General features: G+C 57.9%; 3 protein-coding genes across 7 annotated transcripts; 1 reads left to right on the plus strand and 2 right to left on the minus strand.

Annotated features, from left to right (window-relative positions):
- Positions 1-629: 629 nt before the first annotated feature.
- Positions 630-10,593, minus strand: PCBP4 (poly(rC) binding protein 4). Of its 5 annotated transcripts, XM_052664010.1 has the most exons (15): positions 10,446-10,561; positions 7,919-8,007; positions 5,311-5,400; positions 4,331-4,475; positions 4,094-4,117; positions 3,951-3,983; positions 3,607-3,723; positions 3,278-3,409; positions 3,022-3,150; positions 2,715-2,789; positions 2,522-2,566; positions 2,382-2,445; positions 2,203-2,255; positions 1,932-2,101; positions 638-1,498 (listed from the first exon to the last, which is right to left on the minus strand). In XM_052664010.1, the coding sequence occupies exons 4-15, from the start codon at positions 4,409-4,411 to the stop codon at positions 1,210-1,212; spliced, it is 1,212 nt and encodes a 403-aa protein (XP_052519970.1). In that variant the 5' UTR covers positions 4,412-4,475; positions 5,311-5,400; positions 7,919-8,007; positions 10,446-10,561; the 3' UTR covers positions 638-1,209. The 5 variants fall into 5 exon arrangements, with proteins under 5 accessions (XP_052520111.1, XP_052519970.1, XP_052520013.1 ...); XM_052664053.1 differs by lacking the exon at positions 5,311-5,400; XM_052664118.1 differs by lacking the exon at positions 7,919-8,007 and having other exon boundaries at positions 10,446-10,552.
- Positions 9,066-21,776, plus strand: ABHD14A (abhydrolase domain containing 14A). Its single transcript, XM_052664309.1, has 9 exons — positions 9,066-9,185; positions 11,633-11,730; positions 12,278-12,513; positions 15,132-15,385; positions 16,497-16,780; positions 19,059-19,276; positions 19,432-19,547; positions 20,978-21,213; positions 21,426-21,776. The coding sequence occupies exons 6-9, from the start codon at positions 19,077-19,079 to the stop codon at positions 21,606-21,608; spliced, it is 735 nt and encodes a 244-aa protein (XP_052520269.1). The 5' UTR covers positions 9,066-9,185; positions 11,633-11,730; positions 12,278-12,513; positions 15,132-15,385; positions 16,497-16,780; positions 19,059-19,076; the 3' UTR covers positions 21,609-21,776.
- ABHD14B (abhydrolase domain containing 14B) lies at positions 11,614-14,872 on the minus strand. The gene is made up of 3 exons (XM_052664234.1): positions 14,412-14,872; positions 12,983-13,224; positions 11,614-12,633 (listed from the first exon to the last, which is right to left on the minus strand). The coding sequence occupies exons 1-3, from the start codon at positions 14,806-14,808 to the stop codon at positions 12,454-12,456; spliced, it is 819 nt and encodes a 272-aa protein (XP_052520194.1). The 5' UTR covers positions 14,809-14,872; the 3' UTR covers positions 11,614-12,453.
- Positions 21,777-22,747: the final 971 nt, after the last annotated feature.

The raw sequence follows: 22,747 nt of genomic DNA on the forward strand, positions 1-22,747 counted from the left end.
GGGCCTGTAGCCTGGTGAGGCCCAGATTCTTCTGGGAGCAGTCCTGAGTGCCGGGCCCAACTCTGCATGGCCTTGTACACACACCTACCCTTCCCCAGGCCTCAGTTTTCCCAACTGTACCCGGGACTGTGTCTAAGGGCTCCTCCAGCTTGAGTGATCTGGATAGATCTGGACACTCACAGATGGTCCCCAGGCCAAGGAAGAAGCGGAGGTGGGCAGGATCACAGAGAAGAGGGCCCTAAGGGCTCACAGCCAAAGGGAGTGGGCCAACCAGGGCAGGGTCTGGGGTACAGCCACAGCAGGAAGAACGAGTGGAGGGACATTCGGAAAAACCTCTGCGACATATGCACCAAGAAGAGGCTGGACAGAACTACTGAGGCTCCTCCATCAGCTTCTAAAAATGCCCAGAAAAAAACTGGATCATTTTGGTGCCAGAGACAGGAGGCTGGACTACATGATCCCCAAAGAGCCCTAAAGCCCCAGAACTGGCATGTGGAAGGGGCTGAGACCCAGGGGGGCTGATGGAGTCATAGATGGGGTCCTCTGGGGCCTCGGCTGCACCCATATTCTGTAGGTTTTGCCAACACCCACAATGTTTCACAGCTTCCTGGTCTCTGAGAATATTTATTCAAAAACAGGAATTGAAAAAACTGTACAGAGTATCTGCTGCTGAGAACTCGGCCCCTGCCCCCATGCCACTCCCCCAGCTGCCTGGCAGTGCCCCCTCTTCAGGCTGCCCTCTGCCAAGCCCAGCCAGTCCATTCCAGTCAAAAGGGTATCAGTGGAAGCAGCAGGAATCTGCAGGGAGGTGGGGAGAGAAGCAAGGCCCCCAGCCACCCCCAGGCCTCCTCCCTGATCCCCACGCGGGGGACAGTAGAAGGGAAGCCCTGAGGGATGGGGAGTGCATGAGTGACCCCCCCAAAGTGGGGGCACTTAGGATGCTCCCTGCATCCAAGCACAGAACTAGAGGGGGGTCAAGCCCCCTATCCTGGGGCTGCCACAGCTCCCAAAACCCTGGGCCGGAAACCACCCCCACTCCTAGAGCAGGAACTCCCACAGACCGGGTCGGGGGGGGGGGGGGGTGCATCCATGCGTCTGGGCATTAGCGGCGTTTGGGACCCCCTCCCGGGGTGGAGTCCTTGGGCAGGTAGCAGAGGCAGCCCCCTGCCGGCGGTCCTGCCTGCCCCCGCACCTGTGCCTCAGCCAGCCTCAGTAGGGGGAGAATTTCTGCCGCTCAGCTTTCTTGCTCCCATTGGCCGCTGCCATCTTGGCAGTGTAGGCCGCCAAGCCCGGCGGTGGCCCTGGGGAGGCAGGTGGTAGAGCCAAGAAGGGTACGGGCTTGAGGCCGATGAAGTTGGAGAGGGAGATGGCATAGGGTGTGCCCAGCAGGCCTGGGGGAGCGGTGGGCAGGGCCGTCAGGGGTGGCGAGAAAGGGGCAGGCAGGTCTGTGGGGGCCGAGCCGGGTGTCCCCCCAGAGGTAGACTTGGCCGTTTCTAGACTGGAAAGAGGGGCAGAGGGGGGAGATGAAGGGAAGGTGGGGGCGGCGAGACAGGGGGCAATGAGGGCAGATACAAGGGATGAGATTAGATGAAACACAGGAATTGAAAACAATGACATGGATGGGTGTGTTTGGGGAAAAGATGGGACAGGTCGGAAGGATGGGGACGGGACACAGCAGATAAGGACAAGCAGACACAGCATAGGGTAAGGGGAGAAATGGGGAGACCCAAGTGCCAGGGAGGAGAGACAGGGATGGACAGAGGGCACGAGGGACAGACGCAGGGGAAGATGGCGCAACGTGGATGAGTACGGCAGGGTTAGGGAGGCAGAGGACAGGCCCGGGAGAAGGGAAGTCCACTCTCTCCACCCGACCGCTGCCTTTCTCAGGCAGAGACGCCCCCTGACCTATGACACCCCCACCCCACACTCACCAGGCAGTGATGAGGTACTGGGCCAGGGCGATGGAGACGGGTGAACCAGTGATGGTCACGTGCCGCTCACCAGCGCCCTCGGCTTGGTTCCCGATCTTGATATGTGCCCCTGACATTTGCCGGATCTCACTGATCTTGCTGCCCTGGCGCCCGATCACGCAGCCGATCAGCTGGGGAGAGGGTGGGATTCAACCCTAGGTGAGGCCCAGACCGCCCCACCCTGCTGGGCTCCCCTATTCTCCCCCTCAAACCACCCCAATCCCATGCTCACGTCATTGGGAACCAAGAACTCCTGTGAGCTGGTCTGTGTGCTAGGATCCAGTCCTGCAGGCGGGAAGAAGAGGGACTGGGCTTGAGTCTGGGTCCTTCCTGCCTCCCCTCATCCTTTCCAGAGGGGGCTGCCCGGCCCCCTGGGATCTGCCCCTGCTTGTTTCCGCAGGGACCGCTCACCTGGCACCATGCTGGGTGAGGCGAAGGGGACTGCGTGGCCCGAGAGCTGCTGGAGCTTGGTGACCTGTGCCAAGAAGAGGGGTCAGGAGTCAGAGGGGTGCTCTGTTCTGGAAGGGGTGCCGTGGGCTTTGGGCACTCACCTCAGCTGGAGTCACAGCGCCATACTGACCCTGGACAGAGAACCCCTGTGAGGACAGAGTGGGTCAAAGGGGGTCACTGTGATAGGGCAGTGTGGGCAGTCACCCCTCCCCACCTCTCCCTGGACCCCCCATTCCTTCCTCCGCGCCCCCTGCTTCTCCAGTAACACGTCCCACTCCTGCTGTTCCCCCTCACCTGGTTGGTGGAGAGAAGCACAGTACCTAAGGAGAGGCTTGGATGGTACGGGATAGTGGCTCCTTTGGGTGGGGACTGGAAGGCACACATGGGAAGGCTCGGTCAGGACCTTCTCAGGCCCCCCGGCCTCCCCAAGGGCCCTCCCCATAAGCCCCAGATAAATACAGCTCGATGTCCTTGAGCATCTCACACGCAGCCCTGCAGCCCCGCCCTAGCCCCACCTGGTGCCACAGGCGTAGGTCTGGGGGGCATGACAAGGCAGCCACAGGGCCCAGCCCCTGCCCTCTCGCCCTGCTCCCGGGCCCACCTCCAGGATGACAGCACAGATCTGGCGCACACAGAGGATGATGGCATCAGGCACCCCGGACACGGTGACGGCGCGCTCTGTGGAGTTGGGGAGCAGGTCCCCTGCCACCTGCACCTGGGCACCTGTAGTCTGTGGGCAAAGAACGGGGCCACTTCCGGCTACTCCCATAACCCAGAGCAAAGTGCCCGGGCTCCTAGCTCCCCAAGGGATAGGAAGACGTAAGCCCAGCTCTCTCCTCGAGACCCCCTCCCCTCACCTCTCTGATCTCCTTGATCTTGGTGCCCGCCTTCCCAATCAGCGAGCCACACTGGCTTGCAGGGATGACAAGGCGCAGGGTCACTGGAGGCCTGGAGACATTCCCTCCGTTTGCAGGAGCAGCGCAGAGGTCCTGGCCAGGAAGACACGGTTGGCCGTGTGTGCCTGTGCTGCTCCCCCACCCCTGGGACACCTTCCTGCTGGGGGGCAAAGGAGGGGAGCCCACCCACATCCCACTTGGCCTTCCATCCCGCCCGTAGCCACTCTGTGGATCAGAGTCCCCTTCCTCCTAGGGGACCACCCTTGGCCTCCCTCCAGCCAGCCACAGACCTCATCCAGCTTGAAGGCGATCATGGAGACCGCGTGGAAGACGGCTGCTGTAGACCCAGTGATGGTGGTGATGCGCTCAGGGCAGGAGCCCTCAGAGATGGTGATCCGGGCACTGCTCTGCGGGTATAGGATGAGCACCGGGCAGCGGGGCTCCTTCTCTGCTTCCTGGCCAGGAACCTGCCTGCCCGCCACTCACCAGGCCCCAGCCAAGGCTGGAAGTGGCCACCTTCTAGGGGCACTGACCGGTGGTCCTAGACGGTGGATTCAGGGACAGGGTGGGGCAGGCATCTCCCCTCCCCTCCAAACCAGGTACCCTGGGCTCCTCTCCCAAACTGCATCCTCACCTGTTCCCGGATTCGCTTTACAGTCTCTCCTTTCTGCAGGACACAAAACAGAGAATGGCTCTTAGGCCAAGCGGTTGTTGCTTCCTTTCCTAGGCTGAGGTCTCGGGTTGAAGGGGACACACAGGATAGAACGAGGCACCTACCTTCCCAATTATGCTGCCCACCTCCTGCAAACCAGACAAGAGTGCAGTCAGCAGCATACCCACACCCCAGGCACCGCCCTTTCCCCCACTGAGGGTGGGGGTGGGTTGGACTCCACAGGAGACAGGATACCCAAGATCAGACTCCCCACCACAAGCCGGCCAGCTCTTGCTTCACCTTCCCCTTTGCCCCCTCCTGAGCCACAGGGAAGCCCCCTCACCACGCCCCCACCGCCTCACCTTCCCGTGCATCAGCATCCGCAGTGTGAGGGTGATGCTGAGCTCTGGCTCCTCCTCCAGCCCCGCATCTGAGCCGCTCATCCTGTCAGGCGGGGCTGGGGCTGAGGCTGCCTGGGAATGCGTCCACACTGTGGCCTGGCCGGCTCTGCGGGGGCAGTGGGAGAGGGGTTAGAGAAGAGCTCCACTCTCTTTCAGGTCCCCTGCCCTTACATGGGAATCCCAAAGCCAAGCTACACAAACTTCCAGAGCACGGAGACAGCATGGACCACAAATTTCAAGTATCACACTGACCAGTTTGCTGTGTGCGACTCACCAGCTGTGTAAGCCTGGCCAGCATCTATAACCCTTCTGAGCCTCAGCTTCCCCAACTGTACAAAGGGGATACCAAGTCCAATCCCCAGAGTTCACAAAAATTAAAATGAGTTGGGTGCCTGTGTCTCCACAAGTATTCTTCCCTTTCCCTGGTACATCGAAAAAAAAAAAAAAGAACTCGGAGGCCTGTGGGGAATCCAGAGAGAGGTAGCCTCCTCCCTGACCTCCTGGGAGAGGGGATCCCTGTGGACTGGGCCTTGAAGGTTGGGTTCAAATTGAAAGGTTACTTCAAACAAGAGGCACTCGAGTCCAGGAAGCAGAGCCCCCGCTGGCTAGAGCCTGGTTGGAGCAGGTGGAGAGGGAGCCGGAGCATCCATGGGCGGTCTCGAAAGGTGGGTGGAAATGGAGGTAGCAAGACTCCGGGAGGGTGGGCTGTGCCTGTCCACTAGGAGTCGAGAGCAGAGGCTTCTGCGACAGCTGTGAGCAGGGTTCACTCAGCACTGGGGGTGGGCGTGGGGTGTCTGGGGACCAGCAGCGTGCACAGTGGCTTTCTGAGCCCTCTCCGAAGTCCCGGGGAGGTTAAGTGTCCAAGCTGGCGGTGTTCCCAGCCTGGAGCACTTTTTGCTCCAGAAACAAATTACTTGGACGCTAAGTCTCAGTGTTCTCACCCGTAAAATGGAGGGACTGCTTCCCCTGTGGGACTGGGTGATGGGTAAGAACAGGACTGGGGGCCGGTGGGAGAACGTCAAGGCTGTTAACTGATGGAGGAAGCAGGAGCCAGAGATTAGCTGCTGGGATTAGCCCGGCCGCCAGCCCTCCCCACCCGACCCCTTTTCATGCCCCGACTTAATCCTGGACCTTAATCCTGCTTGGAAATCCCTCTCCTTCAGCGGCTGTCTCCCGCCGAGGCTCAGCCTTGATGGGGAGCTCAAGGGGGACCAGAGCCCGAGCAGGAAGACAGGGAGGGGACCACCTGGTGCCCAGTCTGAGCCAAGAGCAGGCCCTGACCCTAAAAATCCCTACCGCCAGGAGGGGCGGGGGCTCGAGTGCCCCCAGAGACCTCTAGGCACCTTCCTCCCCAGCCTCCTGCCCTATCCTGCCTCCAGCATCAAGAGTATAGAGCTCTTCTGTCCAGTGTCCCCTTCAGAAACCGCCCTCCGCCCCACACACCACTAGACTGAGGTTGGGCACGGAGGAGGAGGGGTGGGTCTCCCAGCCTGGCTGACTCAGGAAGCCACTGCATAGCCGAGACCTCTGTTTCTTCATCCGTGCTAAGGGGGTGATACCCTGAACCCCCCAAACAGCCAGTAGCTGTTGCCTCCCCAGAACCTGTTCCTTCCTCTGCTCGAGTTCTGTCGGTAGGCTTTCCAGAGTTCAGAGGGCAACAGTGGATGCAGGGCCAGTGCTCTCTGAGCATCCTGGCCAGCGTCACGCTGGCTGCCCTTGCTAACACTCCCCCAGCTGCCAGCACTTCCCCCAGTAGAGCATTCGTGATGACGTGCTTCGTTTCGGTTACCCTGGCCAGCCTGGGAGCCCCTTAGAGCAGAAGCCAAGACTGCCACCTTCTCCTGGTGTTCCAGAGCAGGCCGGAGAAGTTACTCAGAACACACTGGTTATCTGAATGGAAGACTTCACCAAACAGAAGGGGAGCCTGGTGCCCAGAGAGGGTCTGTAACCTGCCCAAGGTCACAAGAAAGGTGGGGTCTGCTGAGACTAGCAGGGTCCTGCCTGCCTCCTCTGGCTGGCTGTCCTCTTTGGGGTTGGGGGAAGGTTGCAGGGGCAGCTCTTCAAAGGTGGGGAGCAGGCTTGAGTAGTCCCTGAGATCCCTGCCTGGTTAGTAGACATGGGCTGTGTTTGGAAAAGACTGTACTTGTCCAGAGCCACATCTTAAGCTCTAGAATTTTCTGGGGCTCACGCACTCCTTTGGGGTGATAACCAGTGGGAGACCTGACATCTCCACATCACCTCTTGTGAGTAAAGGCTCCTGGGAAAACAGGGCAGGAGGGCTGAGATGTGGCCAAAACTAGGGCTCTCGCCCTGAAAAAGATAAACTGGGTCTACAGCAGAGCCCCACTGCCCCAAGTTCAAGTGACCTTGGCCAGGCCTGCACCTGACGGACCTCAGTTTACCCATCTGTGCTATGTGTGTGTTTGTGGGGGCTGGGGGGACAGGGGAATGGCTGGTCTCTCTGTGTCCTTCCTGTTCTGATGGACCCTCAAGGTCTTTCCTGTCTTTTGGGGAGAAGAAGGGTCTTGATACAGGTCTCTAATTCTTCTCCCAGGAGCTCTGAAAACAAGCAGCTCTACTAGGCATACTGGCTCCCCTTCTGCCCTTTCAGGGCCTCTAGGGAATTGTTTGCTGCTCCAGCCTGGTGGGCCCTAGGTCCCTGCTGGGCCACCCACATGGCAGCTACGCACCATGCCACACTGACCTCCAGCTCACCTCTGGGGGTGCCCAGCCCCCTCTGGTCAGCAGGGCTCCCTGGCAGAACATACCAAGCTCAGACCAGGCCTCTGACCTCGGGCGTTCCCTCCTGCTCCCCAGACCCCCGCCCCAGATCCAGTGCCCACTCCTTCTGTCCCTGGCTTCCTGCCACTCAGGCTGCAGGGGGCGGAGCGGGGGGTGACAGCTGTGTAAGCCATGGCGGCTGCCCCTTCCTGCCCCTCCCCCCACAGCTGTCTCTCTCATGACAGCTGCCCAATCAAAGGGCCGGGGGCTTAGCCAGCTCCCCCCTCACATGCAGGGATCAAGTGTCCACCCTGGCTTTGTTCTGGAGCAAGAACAATCCAGGGGAAGGGAGGGCTCCTGGGGCCAAGCAACTCAAGTGGACTGGCCCGCCCCTTGGGGGATTCCCTTGGCTCTGTTAGCCAGAGTGTCGGTCCCAACTGGGGCTTGTAGACCCACCTGGGCTGGGAAGAGAGAGAAGGGTTCAGTCTCCAAGTTCACTCCCACCTCACATCCCAACATCCCCTTCCAGCCCCCAACCTAACAGCCTTCTTCTATACCCACTCCAAAAGCAGCCATGCTGGCCACACCCAGTGATGCTGGGGAATGGCTTGGGGCATCAGGCGAAGCAGGGTGTGGTGGTGGGGGGGTGGTCAACACTGGGCCTAGAGGGGATCAGTACTGAGGGACCCTGACTCCCCTGCCCATCCTTTTCTCTGGGCACACTCAGCCTTTCTGATTAGCTAGGCCTCTACAAGAATTGCCCCAACATCCTCGGATCCACACGCCCATCCTCTCAGTCTTACAGCTTCCCAGGATGGCCATTCATACCTACTTTATGGGAGAATCCAGGGAGGAGGGGCCTGCAGGGGAGCAGCGTGGGGTCCTTGAGCTCCAGCCTCTGGTTTCTTGACCTAGAACTGTCCTGTAGACTCAGTACCAGGCAGAGAAGGAATCTCTGACAAGCTGGCTGGTACCAGAAATGCTACAGTCTTCCTTAGGCAATGCACCCCACCCTACCCGCTCCCAAGAGTCCTCAGGGCCAAGGGAAGCAAGGCAGGCCCAGGGCCAGACTGGACTCCAGGAGAATGGGCACAGCTTCATGGTACAGCCCCACTGGTACCCATCCCCTCACTGTCTCACCCCAGTTGAGAAAGGTCTCTCTAGCTTCTACTCTCCACGCTGAAGACTGGGTCACTCTGCTGCCCAACAACCATCCTTGGTTCCCCAGTCTCCAAGGAATAAAGCCTGATCTCCAGACAGCCCGTCAAGGCCCTTCATGATCCGGCTTCTGCCAACTTCTCTTGTCTCATCTCTACCCCATCCCCCACACACACCAGACTACAAAACATGCCTAGCACCTCCAGGCCTCTGGGCCTTTGCCCAGGCTGATCCCAGCTTCAACTGCCCATCCTCCCCACTCTCTGTCCAAATCCTTCTCAAATGCCACCTCCTCTATGAAGCCCTCCCCAAAGCTTCCAATCACTCAGGCCTCTTTGCTCCTCAAAGATGCCTGTCACTAAGAGCCCCATTTGGGCAATTCTGAGTCTGCCTTTCCACTCTGCAGAGTTCCAGGAGCCAGGACCAGGCTCAGTATGAAGGGAGAAGAAAGGACTCAGGGCTCGGAGGCATTCGAGACCAGCGATGAGGCTAAGGATCCCAGAGAAAACTGTGAGAGCAGGGTGAGAAGACTCAGGGTGCAGGGGACCAGCCGCATGGGAGAATCAGGATCTGCCTGGGCAGGACTCCTAGTTCCCATTCCTCAGCACCCCAGCCCTTGCTCCTACTGTCTTTGAGTCTAGGTGGTCCCCGGGCATATCACTGGGGGGTGGGGGATTTGCGCTTTGCTTTGAGACTTGTGGGGGGCCCTGAGTGAGTTTCCCCATGGAGAAGGGAGGCTGAAGGAAGAGCTGCGGTGTGGGATAGGTTTCACAAAGTCGGGCTCAACCTGTCTTAGCTGAAAGGGCCTTGCCAGACAGGAACCTGAGGCCCTGAGAAAAAGGGGCTTGTCTGCAAAGCTACATGAGAATGAGGCAACTGGCAGAGCTGGCGGAACCCCGGGGTCCACCTGTGCGGCTCAGAGCTCTTTCCTCAAGAGGTCAGTGCCACCAGGCAACGGTGATGGAGGCTGGGGGTGTGGGGGGGGGGGGCGCTGATGGGAGTAGGGAGGGTGGACAGAGCCTGTCTGGGGACACAGGGCGGGGCAAAGCCAGCCTCCCTGTGGCCTGGGCCTGCCAGGGTGTGTGGGCCGCCTGCTCCCAGCCCCCCACCCTGAGCATGCAAGAAGAACAATCCCCTTGTGTTTGGGCAGTCTGAGCCTGCATGCTGATGAATGCTAGGGGGTGGGGGCAGGGATGGGGGCGCCTTGGAGTTTGAGGGGGTTCCAAGGCCCAAAGGGGCTAGGGGACTGTCTGATGGGAAAACAATAGGGTCCAGGTGCTGGCTCTGAAGCAGCGGGGGTAATCCCAGGGAAGAGTGAAGACTGGAGTTGATGTTTAAGGTCCTGGGGAGTCCTTGGGGTCTAAAAACTCTTTGTGGGAGAAGAAGAGCCCCTGGCGACACATGCTCTGTTGAACCCACATGAAGGTGATCATCCTGGGCTTGGTGGGGGACCAAGAGCCCAATTCTGGGAGGAGGGAATGCACCTGGTCCTAAGTGCATCCCTTTGAAGACCACTCCCCAGGGCGCTGGAGCCGGGCGGGGCACTGGGTGCCACAGGTCCCAAGATGGCGGGCCTAGGATAGGGGAGTGAGGAGGCGGGCACCTCCCTCTCCTGGCCAGGCAGGCTCCAGGGCCAGGCTCAAGTGAGTAGCCAGAGCCCCCGCACCTCCTAAGACTCCAGCTAAGAAGCTAGGTCAGAGCTGAGGGGCTCAAGAGCCACAGGGCACCAGGGACCATTCTGAGCCCAAACCAAACTGACATCTCCACACACCCCTGGCCTGGAGGTCTGTGTCTGGAGCCCCCAGGGACTGCAGAGAGTGGGCAGGGGTGTGTGCCGAGCCAGGAACTGCAGCGGAGTGGCTGATGGGGACAGAGGTGGAGCAGAACCAGAAGCCAGGGCAGGAGGTCTAGAGAAGAACAGGTCCAAAGGACAGAAACAGCAGGTGGGATGAGGGCCGCAAATCTGGGGTGTCGGGTCCAGAACGCCCCTCCCTGGTAGCTGGGGGCTCCTCTGGCCGACCAGCGCCCCCCACCTGTGCAGGCCTGGGCCCGTGTGGGACAGGGAACGTGTTCCTCGCAGTCTCCCGGTCTCCCAAACCCGGGACCCTGGCCTGTGGACTCTGGCGCGGGCTCCCCACCCCCCGGCCGAACCCCCAAACTTCGCGACCGGTGGTGCCCCGCCCGGCCCGCGCCCTACCTCGCTGGGGCTGTCCTGCGGCGGCGGCGGCGCGGCGGCTGGGCCGCTCAGTCCCACATTGTCCCCGGGAGAGGCGGCCGCTCACAACTGCGAGTGACATCAGCTGCGAACAATGAGGGGTTTGACAGGCGCGGAGCCCGGCCGGCCCGGAGCCCGGCTCCGCGCCCCCCCCACCCCCGGCCCGCCCGGCCCGGCCCCTCCCCGCCCCCTCCCCGGATCCGATTACAGCGCGGCGGGCCCGCCCCAGCCGCCCCAGTGCCGCAGCCGCCCGCCCCGCCCCGCGCGCCGCGGTGCGCCCCGAGCGGCGGCCGCTTCCGGGAGGGCTCGCGCGACCCTCCCCCGGCAGCTCCTCCAGCCCCCGGGAGTGGGGGGCGAGGGGGGATCCGGCCTGAAGCGCGGTCCCGGTCACGGTTCTGCCCGCGCCGCGCCCCGCTCCCAGTCCCTTCGCTCTCGGCCAGCTGGTCCTTCCGTCCCGAGTCCCCTGCACCCCCATCTCGGCCTCTGCCCAGCTCCCGCTCGGATCCCTCGGAGCTCAGGTTTCGACCCATTGCGGGGCCGAGTTTCCGGCGCTCCTGGCTTCTGCGCCATCCATCCCCGCGCGGGGCTCTCGCCCACCACCAAGCCCCACGCCCCTCAGCCACCCCCAGCCTCCGCCGGGCCCGGCCCTCGTGCGTCCAGGACAGGTTACCGGACCAGCTGGAGGAGGGGCCTGAGAGCGGTGTGACCCGGGGCGCCCGCCCCGTGACTCCCCCCAGAGCTACCCCCGGAACTCCTTTTCGGGCCAGGGTCGCGGCGTAGTTGAGTACTCGACTAGGGACGGGATAAGAGTGGGCGGGGGGAGCTGGGCGGTTCCCGAGCTCTCGCTTTCCCCGCACGGCGCCCCAGGCCGACGCGCCCCCTGGGACTCAAATCTACCTCCCCTTGTCTGTAATCGGCTCAGCCTGGTCCCACTGACCTCCACCTCCCCTACAGCTGAGTCTCTTGGCACCTGGGTGTGTGGGGGTGGGGAGGGGAATCCAATCTCCCTTCCCCTCCATCTGGCCCGGTGGACAAAGGGCAGGGGGACCATCTGGTCCCGCCAGGGTGGGGGAGGGGCTCGCAGTGGCGGTCCCCAAGGGACGGGGGAGGGGCGGCGCTCTGGAGACAGCGAGAGCCTGCGGGTCTAATTGCATCACTTTATTTCACAGACCTTCACTCTCGGTCTCCCCACCAAGCAAACCTCAGAGCAGGAAACCAGCTAGGCCGAGAAGACCCAGGCCTGGGGAGCTGATCTGAGGGTCAAGTGGTGAGCCCCCTCCTTTGGGAGCATTTGTGATCTGGGGCCAGCTGCAACCTGTGGGTTAGTGAGGTTCAGAGCTAGCCATCCCCTAACCCTGGTAGAGGGTCTCCTGCAAGGCCTGGTCTCATGGGATCCCTGCCTTCCCAGACACGGGGTGCTGCCTGGGTGGGGAGGGCAGAATGTGCCTGTGTAAGCACTTGTGTGGTGGCAGAGTAGTGTGTGTCTGTGCGTGCAATGCAACGCTGCCGTGAGTGTCAGCTCAGAGCTGTGTGTATGGCCCAGTGAAGGGTCATATTTGGGAACATACATGACTCTAATGTGTAAGCATGCATGTGGGTATGTATATTTTTGTGGCCTAAGAGGTGGAGTTAGGGGCTGTGCTACCCAGCAGAGCAGCCAAAGGAGGAGGTGGTAGGTGGGGAGAAGCTGGACCGAGCAGAAGGAATGAAAGCTGAGCAGGAAAACTTATAGAAGTTCATCTAATGGATTACCCTCCACCAGATTATGTCCCTTGATTCCTGAAAATTTTTTCCTCTTGATTTCACCTCTTCAGCCTGTCCCTGCAAGAGAAAGAAGAGGAAACGACAGACCCTAAAAGAAAAGAACCCAGATAAACATACCTGTGGCAATGTACAGGATGAGAAGGAACCCACAAAGAGAAGGAGAGGGAATGAGCAAGAGCGAGACCAGGGCAGGCAAGCGGCCCATCCCCATCAGCAGGGCTGCTCCTCATGCTAGCCCCCGCAGGAAATCTAGCAGCCCTGTGTGCCACTCCTCGGGTTTGTCAAGGTAACAGGGGTGCCCCGCCCCCTCCATGACCAACACCCGGTGGTTGGGCAGCTGCTTCAGGTGCTCAAAGCTGGTTTGACCCATGGGGTCTTGGTCTCCATAAACGATAAGAACTGATGCCTAGAGAAAGAAAAAGGAGGCAGAGTCAACAGGGACCTACCATTCCAGATTCAGCCTCCTGGAGATCAACTCCAGCCCTCCTCATCACTTTGGTCTCTCCCTGGGGTCACTGCAAATGGTGGGAGCCAAGCTGGCCCAGTGAAGGGGTTGTATGGAAAGGCATAAATTTGTGTCTGCCCCAGTACACATCACAGGGCTTGGCATAGTAATCTACTGTCCGCTTACCCCACGGGTAGAGATTGGTGGTTCAACTCGTCTCAGAAACTACCCCTTTGGTTACCCAGTCCCCCCCAGGATGGACTCATCCTTGCTCCTGGCAGGGGCATCTCAGCCTCCCACACAGGGGTACCTTCACTCTGGCATAGTCGGCAGCATTGATTTTGTCAGTGCAGATGGGGGCCACTGGCACATAGCCCCGGAGCTGGGAGCCTGGGGCCGTGAGGAAGGGCAGGGAGTACATGCCACTCAACGATGGGCTGATCACGACCGGGGGGCCCAGATCCAAAGCATCCACCACAGCTGCCAGGAAGCTGCTGGGGACCAGCTCCCCAATAGGGGCAGGTGCTTTGGCTTCCTTGGAGCGCCCCAGACCTGCAGGGATTCAGGTGTGGGAGAGACAAACGTGGTGAGTAAGAAGACAGCAGAGAGATGGTCCCTTCCTCCAGAAAGCCCTCCTGGGTCAAGCTCTGTGTCAGGTTCCTGCAACATGCATGTAGTTATTGCTACAGAAACCTAGGTCTGTTGTACCTGTGGCAAGCATAAGGCATTTCCCTCCATGTTTGTGCCCACCTCCACCAGAACAGTGTCCTCAAAGAATCAGGCTCTGAAGCCCCACATGGCTGGATCCAAGTCCCGGTGATCCACTTACTATGTAACCCTGGGAAAGTGCCCTTAGCCCTCTCTCCGCTGTTCAGTTTCCCCACCTGGGAGGTAACAAAAGTATCTGCTGTTTGAGATTGTTGTGAAAATTAAGTGAGTTAACTGCTTCAGAGGCACCTGTCCCAGGGCTGGCAGGGTAAATGCCCTCCAGGACAGGGGACGAGCGGTGGTCTCTGCACACATATCTCCCCTGTGGTTAGTCAGTCCCTACCTTCTGCAGAAGGATTAGTTCATGGCCTTGGCTTGGAAGTTCGGCCCAACCCACTGTCAGAACCAATCCTGTCCCGTCCTGGAGGCCCGCCCTTGGGCACTGAAACCATACCAGCCATGGCCAGAGATGGAAGCAGGTCGGCCATGCTGCCCCTTTCACACTTGGCACCGTGGGCTGGAGCCTGCCAGTTGAGGTTATGACTGGCAGTCTGGCGCTGCCCTTCCCTCCCTCGGGACCTAACTTAGGGCTTTGTAGGTGGGATCATGACCAGGGGCTTAGCCACCCCCAAAGGTGCCAGTGGACACTTCTTAGGGCTTCCAACAGGGCCGGTGGTTACAGCTCTTTCAAAACATTTTACTTGCCATCTGCTGATTGCTAATTATTCTGTGTTACGTACTGGTCACATACTCATATGGAGCATCTCAGTCCATTCCCATTAAAACCATCCTCCAGAATGGGTGTGGTTATCTCTCATGACAGATAAGGAAACAGGCTCAGAGACCCTGAGACACTGCACCAGGCAACACAGATGCAGCTGAGCAGTGTCCAGACCGCATCTGCATGGACTAGAGAAGCCTGTCTAGCTCCGGGATCAGCCTGGCTGCATCCCCCCAGTCCCCCAGCCCCGGGTGCCCAGTGAGGCCCCCACAACCCCTGTCCAGAAGCCTGCCCCCGCCCCCCGAGTTACCTGGCAGGTCAATGGCCACAGCCCGATAGCCAGCCTGGGCCAGCCTGTGCAGCGTGCCCAGGTTCTGCCAGGTTTCGGAGGAGAAGCGTATGCCATGCAACAGCAGCACGGAGAAGCGGGCAGCCTGCCCACCGCCGGGGAGAGCCTCTCGGAAGAAGAGGCTCTGGCCCTGCACCTGGATGGCGCCCTCGCGCTGCTCCACGCCCGCCATACCTGCTGCTGTGCTGGTGCCACAGAACGCCCTGCCCACGTGGAGCAGGGAGGCTGCCCTAGAGAGGGCAGGGGTCTCTCCTGTAGCAGCAAACGAGGCTCCCAGAACTCTAGGTGCACGCCTTGGGTGAGGAAAACAGGTGTTATTTCTGCCTCTGCCACTGCCTAAGTGCCTTAGTCTCCTCATCTGAAGTATGGGACATGAACGTCCACCTCAAGAATGTATGAGCTAAAAAAAAAAACAAACTGATAATTGAGTGGGCCTGCCTTTGGAAAGAACTCAATACATGGGGCTCCCATTACAATTATTGTTCCCATTGTTATTATCCTTTCCTACCTTTGGGGATAATACAGTAGAACTTAGCTCCTAGGTGGTAGATAGGATTAAATGAAGCCAGGCGTGTAAAACACTCCCTGTGCCTAGCACACAGTAAGCATAGTAAACGTATCAACAGTAAGTAGCTGACTATTCTGCTTATCAGCGTTTTCCTCCTCCTGGAATTGCTATAGGTCATGGATTGGCACCGCAGTCCCAAAGGAGTCGGGGCTGGAGTGGGAAAAAAAAAAATCTATTTTCCGGAGCCGGAAACCGGAGCGCTGAGCGGGGAAAAGCTTTGGAGTTCCGGCCGACGAAGCCCGCGAGGTGGTCAGCGCGCTGCCCGCTGAGGCCCAACACACGGTCGCCGAGGCCAGGCGCGCTCTCCGGCACCGCCACCTCGGGCTCTCTCCCCTCCGAGGACCTCGGCTGTGGATCGCAGGGTCTGGTAAGGTGCACGCAAAAGCCGAGGAGGGCAGACCCTAGTAAGGGGGCCTGGGGAGCCAAGATAAGAAGGGGAGAAACTTTGCGGTGGGTGGGGGTGGGGTCTAACTAGAGAAAGGAAGAAAGGGTCGGAGGGCGGAGGATAGGTACCTGGGGAGCTGCGCGAGGAGGCAGGCGAGAAGGCGGCGACTGGGGCCGGGGCGGGGAAGCAGGGAAGGGGCTGGTGCGGGGAAGGAGGGAGGTGGCCCGCCAGAGGGCGGGGGCTGGGCCGTGCTCCGGGGCGCCCGCTTGTGGCGGCAGTCCGTCGCAGGGAGGTGGGTGCTGCTATGCTAGACCCATCTTCTCACAGCGGTCTCGGTTTCCCCACGCCCCTCGACCCCTTGTACCCCAGACTGGGTCGGACTCGGAGACCCTGAGCAACCTGCCCCAGGTGCATATGGTTTATCTTGAGAAGAAGGGTTCCTTTGGGGTCTCATCGCTCCTGCTCCCTCCCCACTCCCCCGCCCCCTCTCATCCCCTGACTAAGCTGCCCAAGCCCAGAGTTTTCAATCTGGAACACAGCGGAAGCCAGGCTGATTAGAATGCGAAGTTTTGCCAATGTCTGGCCTTGATCGATTTCCTAACTGCCCTGGGCATATTTCCTTGCCTGTAGAGTGGGAGTGGTGCCGCCTGCTTCACAGAGTGCTAATGAGGGAATGCTGCCTGTTCCTCCCATCCTCCCTGTTCCAGGCCTGGCCACACAGGCTAGGGACAGGTCGGAGCTGGTCACATGTCACTAACCAGGATAGATGACTTATAGAGACATGAAGGAGCCTAGAGGCCACCAGGGCCCTGGCTGAGTGCATGCGTGTCTGTGTGTGTGTGTGTGTGTTTGCAGGGGTCAGGGAAGTGGCTGACCAGAGGCCCGGGGCTGCTTCAAAACAATACTAATATCTGGCAGTTACACAGTGAAGCTTCCATTCCAGACGTTAGGTCCTTAAGACAACCCTCTGCGGGTGACAACCCTTTGTGGGCCTAAAGACAACCCTTATCCTTAACCCTGCCATACAGACCGGAGACTAAGGGTGGAGACACGCTGGTGGGAAGAAGTCGGGTGATTTCTCTTTATGCCCCAGCTCTCAGGCCGAAAAACAACCTGGAAAATCTGGACAGTGGGAAGTGGGGCCGGGCCTCTGTGCTTTGGGGGTGCCTCCCCCCAGTGTCCCTTGCAACTTGGCTGCCAGGCGCGGGACTGAGAGCGCGGACTGCGCAAGCGCACTGAGGCTCTCCGCCACCTAGTGACCGCAGCGGCCCACAGAGTGGTGGAAGCAGCGCCAACCTCGCGGCGCCGTTCGACCGCTGGTTGCATCCGAGCAGAGCCCGCCCAGCGGTGGCGGGTCCAGTCATCCCAGTTGGCCCGGTAAGTGTCCCGGGCGAGTGAGGCCAGCAGGTTGCCCGGGGCGGCCACTCTTGCCCCGCCCCTTGCCCCTTGTCCCCGGAGCCTGGGGCAGAGTCCTGCCGGAGGGGCCGCGCTAGGGCAGCCAGTGTGCTTGTTTGTGTCCCTTTGTCACGTGTGTGCACCCGCTCAGTTGTTGGCAGTGTGTTCTTGGGGGCCTGGGGGTGTGTGTGTGTGATGTGTGTCCGTTTCTCTGTGTGCCTGCGCCGGGGGGGGGGGGGGTGGGGGGGTGGGGGGGGCAGTATGTCAGTCCATCTGCCCGCTTGTGTCTGTGTATGTCTACTGTGTGGCTTTAACGGTGTATATCTACCTGTATGTATGTGTATTTCTGAAGCTCTGTGTTTGGGTGTCTGCCTGCCTGTACCTCCAAATACATGTTCTTGTGTACGTGTGTAGTTTTAGGATTGTGTGTATGACTGTGTGCTTGAGATATGAGGGTCTGCATATGGTTTTAAAAGCGTGTGTGTGTGTGTGTGTGTACCTGTGCATCTGCCTTCCTGATAACTGATGTATGTGTGATTTTGAGGGTGTATTTCAAGGTATCGATTGTACACAGGCCCGTGCTTGTGCAAGGAGGCTGTGTGTCCATGCAGGGACTAGCCTGTACAAAGGAAAAGTGTTTGGGGACAAGAGTTTGTGTGCATGTCTGTACACCTGTGTGTCATTGTTGAAACGGATGCCGAGGACCTCATGTGGGTACAGTGCCTCCTCTCCCCCTCTTCCATCTCTGTAGCATACTGTTGTTTATTGCCCCAGCTACCTGGGTTGCCATAGCAACGGCTGCAGTCCCATTCCTCCCTACCTGGAGAGGTGCCCCAGGCCCACCACAGGAGAGGTTCAGCGTTGGATACTCTGCTTGGTGGGAACCTAGGCTGATGTGTTGGATGCTTGCATCCGAGGCTGGTGGTGGGCAGAAAGAACAGAGGAGTGTATTCCTCCACGCAGCTCCTGGTTCTGCTCCAGAGGGGCTGCCACTGCCCAGTCACCACCTGACCCTGGAGACTGGGGCTGGGGGCTTGGGAAACATCCCCAAAACTTCTGGGAGAGGTGGGTAAGGTCCAAGGCGATTTCTCAGCTCAGATCTAGGGCCAGTGCCCAGCAGGCACTCAAATAAAGACATGTTCACTGGAATCCAGGAACAAGGATTTCTAGACCCAAAAAATGATGATAGGCTAGCCCTTGGTCAGGCCCCCTGTATTACTGAAACCTCATAGAAGGCTTGGGAGAGCAGCTGCAAGGTCATTTTCTCCATTTTACTGACAAACAAGGTACACAGCCAGGAATTGGCAGAGGAGTCTCAAAGTCAGGGCTGACTGCTCTGGGTGTGGGTCCTGAGACCTGTCTTCTGGGCTGGCAAAGACTCAGACTGGAGGAGTCCATGAAACAGGTCACTTGGCGTAAAAGCTGGGGGGTAGGAGGCATTTGTCGCTCCAGCCTCCTGCTGCCCTTTCCATTTATAAGTGTGCCATGCTTCCTGCTAGCCCCATACTCAGGCCTAGGCACTTTCTCCATCAGGGATATTCTCCACGAGTTCTCTTCCCACTTAATATCAGTTGGGGTAGAACATTAAATATTGCCATCACATTCTGATTTTAGCATTATTGGATGCAGTCTGATAAACAGAACTGTTTGCAAACATGCCCTTAGTGGGACATTGCTTTGCCCTTTGCTCTTTCACCTTTGATGACCCTCCAACCACCAGTTCATCCATCACCTCCCAGCGCCAGTTTCCTTCCTGGCAAAGTTAGTGTGGCCTGGCAGTTGGGAGGCCGGCCCTGGGCTCAAGCGTCAGTTCTGCTACTTGCTACTCTGCACGTCGGGCAAGAGAATCTAGAGAAGAGAAGCTCTCTGAGCTTCACTTTGCTCATTTATTAAGAAACCTATAATCATATCTGTTCCCTAGCGTTCTTGTGTGGATTCATGAGGCATTACATATGAAGGGCCTAGCACAGGGCTTGGCTGTCATAAGTCCTTGATGAGTGGAAGTGGTTTTAGCTGGCACAAGGATGGTGGTGGCCACTGATGCCAGGGGGACATCTCAGATGCTCCTCACACTTATGGGGTATCTGAGCCCTTACCCTGGCATGTGGAATACTTGGGTGTGAACCCGCAGACACTTGCCCAGAGCAGAGGAAAGGGCAAGGGCTGAGCTTTGCCTCTGCTGGAAACTCCTGGGTGGGATTTGAGGGGGTTTTATGGGGACTCAGCTCTACCCTCTTCTCCGTCTCCTCTTCTCCTCCAGACTGTGGTACAGACCTCCATGAGCCGGTCCCAGGTTGCCCTGCTGGGCCTGGGCCTGGGCCTGCTGTTCATGCTGCTGCTATATGTGGGGCTGCCAGGACCCCCTGAGCAGACCTCCTGGCTCTGGGGAGACTCCAATGTCACGATCCTGGCTGGTCTCACCCCTGGCAGCTCCCCCATTTTTTACCGTGAGGTCCTCCCATTCCACCGGGCCCACAGGTAGGTGCTTACCCTAGGGTGTAGTGGAAGGACTAGGCCCAAGGAGAGTCCCCGTGTGGGACTCAACTCCAAGTGCTCAGGGCCTGGGAGGGTGGTGGGAGAAGCCTTGGAAGAAACAACTCCCAGGACACACACACTCCCCGGTGTGCCCACAGGGCGGATGTGGTGCTGCTCCATGGAAAGGCCTTTAGCTCTCGGACGTGGGAGCGGCTGGGCACACTGCAGCTGCTGGCGCAGAGAGGCTACCGGGCCGTGGCCCTTGACCTTCCAGGTGAGCCCCCGCCCCTGGGTCCAGGGAGGTAACATGCAGCAGGGACAAAGGGACAGAATGTCAGAGGGTAGAACTGGAGGGGTAGGAAAGCCCTAAGGTGTGGCTGGGGAGCATCTGCACCCCAGGGTCTAGACAGGCAGTGGCAAGTCACAACACAAAGGGGCAACACGAAAAGCTGTTTTTATTTTCTACCTTGAAAGCTACAGTGTGGATTGTTGTATGTCACAGAGCACTTAGAAACATGACCTGCCTCACAAAAGATCACATGGGGAGATCTCACTGTATTTGTTATGACAAACTAGGTAGCTTTATGTCTTTTTCAGCTATACAAATGATTTCTTGCTGTTATTCTTGTCATTAAAAAATCAACCAAGAGTGACCCCTCTCAGAGACCCATGCCACTTCTCTTTCCCTGTCACTTCTCTAAGCAGTTTGAGGGTGCCAGATCCTCGGGGGGCTTTTAGACCTAGAGATGCAGGGTCCTGTGGTGGGGGTTGTAAACATGACTGGTGTCCTGCCTGCTTAGCGAATCTCTCCGCAACCTGGTTTTCTTCCCCTCTGCCGTGTCTCACGGGTCATGCCAGGCACTGTAACCCTCCCTTATCCTAATGTGTGTTGTTGGAGGGATGAACAGATTTCACTTAGCCGCTCCTCTACCAGTGGCTGTGTAGGCTGGTTTAGAGTTTTCAGTATCAGTCAAAATGCTCAAGTAAGGAAGCTGAAGCATCTTTGGGCATGCCTCTTCTTTTTTTTTTTTTTTTTTCTTTGCTTATTTTATTTTTTCACCACGCCACACAGCATGTGGGATCTTAGGTCCCTAACCAGGGATGGAATCTATGCCCCCTGCATTGGAAACACAGAGTGTTAAGCACTGGATCACCAGGGAGGCCCCTGAACATGCTTCTTTGAGCATATGGGCAATAATTTCTGTAGGGTAGCCATCAGGGACAATTGATTTGTCAGAAGACACACATTTAAAATTTCTTGACAAATATTATCTTACTCTCCAAAAATGCTATATGGATTTACTCTCCAATCAGTCATGCATGAAAGTATCCGTTTTCCCTCATCTTCCCTAACACTGTATTATCAATTTTTTTTTTTTTTTTGACTGTGCTGGGTCTTAGTTGCGGCACACAGGATCTAGTTCTCTGACCAGGGATTGAACCCAGGCCCCTTACATTGGGAGCATAAGGTCTTAGCCACTGGGCCACCAGGGAGGTCCCTATCAATCTTTAGTTTTTCCAATATAATGAATGAAAGATGGTTTTCTTAACAGCCCTATCACCTTACAAAAATATAACTTCTGGGAATTTGGGGGTAGCAGATGTTATGTGCCACTGGTCCCCATCTCTTTGACCACTATGGTGAGCAGGAAGTCCTGACCACCTTCCCAGCCTCCCTCAGCTGGTGCCTTCTGCTGTTCCCAGGTTTTGGGAACTCGGCACCTTCAAAGGAGGCAAGCACAGAGGCAGGGCGGGCAGAGCTGTTGGAGCGAGTGCTGCAGGACCTACATGTGCAGAACGCCGTGTTGGTGAGCCCTTCACTGAGTGGCCGCTATGCCCTGCCTTTCCTGATGCGAGGCCACCACCAGCTGCGTGGATTTGTGCCCATTGCACCTGCCTCCACCCAGAACTACACCCAGGAACAATTCCAGGCTGTGAAGGTATTGGGAGGAGGGTCTCTGAAAGTCCTGGCTTCCTGTCCCTGGCTTGGGTCATGGGGGGAAAAGACATAGGTTGTACTTGGAGGACACATGGCCCTATCCTTGACCTGGATGGAAGAGATGGGGTGTATTGGGAAGATATCCTAAGGAGGTGGCTTGAGGGTCAGTCCCCCTCAGGCCCCAGGATCATGGCCCCTTGCCTTACCCTGCAGACCCCGACTCTCATCCTGTATGGGGAGCTGGACCGCACCCTGGCTCTGGAGTCACTGCGGCAGCTCCGCCATCTGCCCAACCATTCCACGGTGAAGTTGCGCAATGCAGGCCACGCCTGCTACCTCCACAAGCCACAAGACTTCCACCTCGAACTTCTTGCTTTCCTTGACCATCTACTGTGAGCTCACCCACTGTCCAGGCCCCAGGCCTGGCTGGAACTTGGAGAGTCTGGACAAGTCCGTACCAGGGCAGCAGCCCCTGTGCTTAGAGGGCAGAGGCCAGAGGGCTAGACCCAGTTGGGACCTTTCATTTTATCTCAGAGGCACAATAAAAAAAAAGCATTTTTGTCATACCTGGGGAGTGACAGGTCCTGTTTGCTGGCATTGCTGCAGGTGAGGTGAGAGTTGGAGCCAAGTGTGGGACTGCTCAGGACTGAGAGCTGGAGGGAGTGCTCCAGCAGCCTGAGAAGGCTGAGGACATAGGCTACTTACTACATGGCTGCTGAGTGGCTAATCTGTGACTCAGTTTCCTCATCAGTAAAATGGGCATGATGTAACACCTAGTTCAGAAAGTGGTTTTAGGATTGAATGAGTCTGGGTAAGCAGAGCACTTGGCCACACAGGGCCGGCAGGTGGGACTGTCATTGAGAGGGGTCATTACTCCTGCTAAATGATCACTGGGATTGATGGGAAATCCAGGGTCTGGTGGCTGAGATGAGTGAATCAGGATGTAGGTTCCATGGCCAAAAGGGGCAGGATGTGTAGAGGAGGGGATGGTGAATGTGGTTTATCTTGTAACATACTATTGGGGAGGGGGAAATTTCCCCCTCTCCCCATCTTGAGTTCTTGGCTGGACTAACAATAAAACTGACACAAAACAGATTAACAGGAGAAAAAGAAATTTTAGTTGCGTGCAAGGAGGTCTCATAGAAATGAGACCTAAGAAGTGACCAAAGCAGGCAGCTTTTATACTTTTTAGACGAAGAATAAATTTGTGAGGACTTGACAGGACAAAAACATATTTTGGATGCTCAATTAGTAAAGAATCTATTAACAGAGTTTGGGCTTGGGGGTAGTAAATTAAAAGAAGTAACAAAGCTGGTTTATAGAGGCTTCTTGGCCTACATTCCCTATCCCTGGAGATAAGGGTGTCCTATCTCCAGATTCAAGGAGTGTACCTTTCACAGAGATTTCTTTCCTGCTTTCAGGGAGACAGAGAGGAGGGTCAGAATGTCCCTCCTGCATTGGACATTTCTTAAGTGACTTTAATTCAAAATAATCAACATGCCAACAATAGCATTGCTGGTGAACCAGCAAGCCTG

The sequence above is a fragment of the Budorcas taxicolor genome, chromosome 1 (genome assembly GCF_023091745.1).
Source record: "Budorcas taxicolor isolate Tak-1 chromosome 1, Takin1.1, whole genome shotgun sequence".
Classification (NCBI taxonomy): domain Eukaryota; kingdom Metazoa; phylum Chordata; class Mammalia; order Artiodactyla; family Bovidae; genus Budorcas; species Budorcas taxicolor.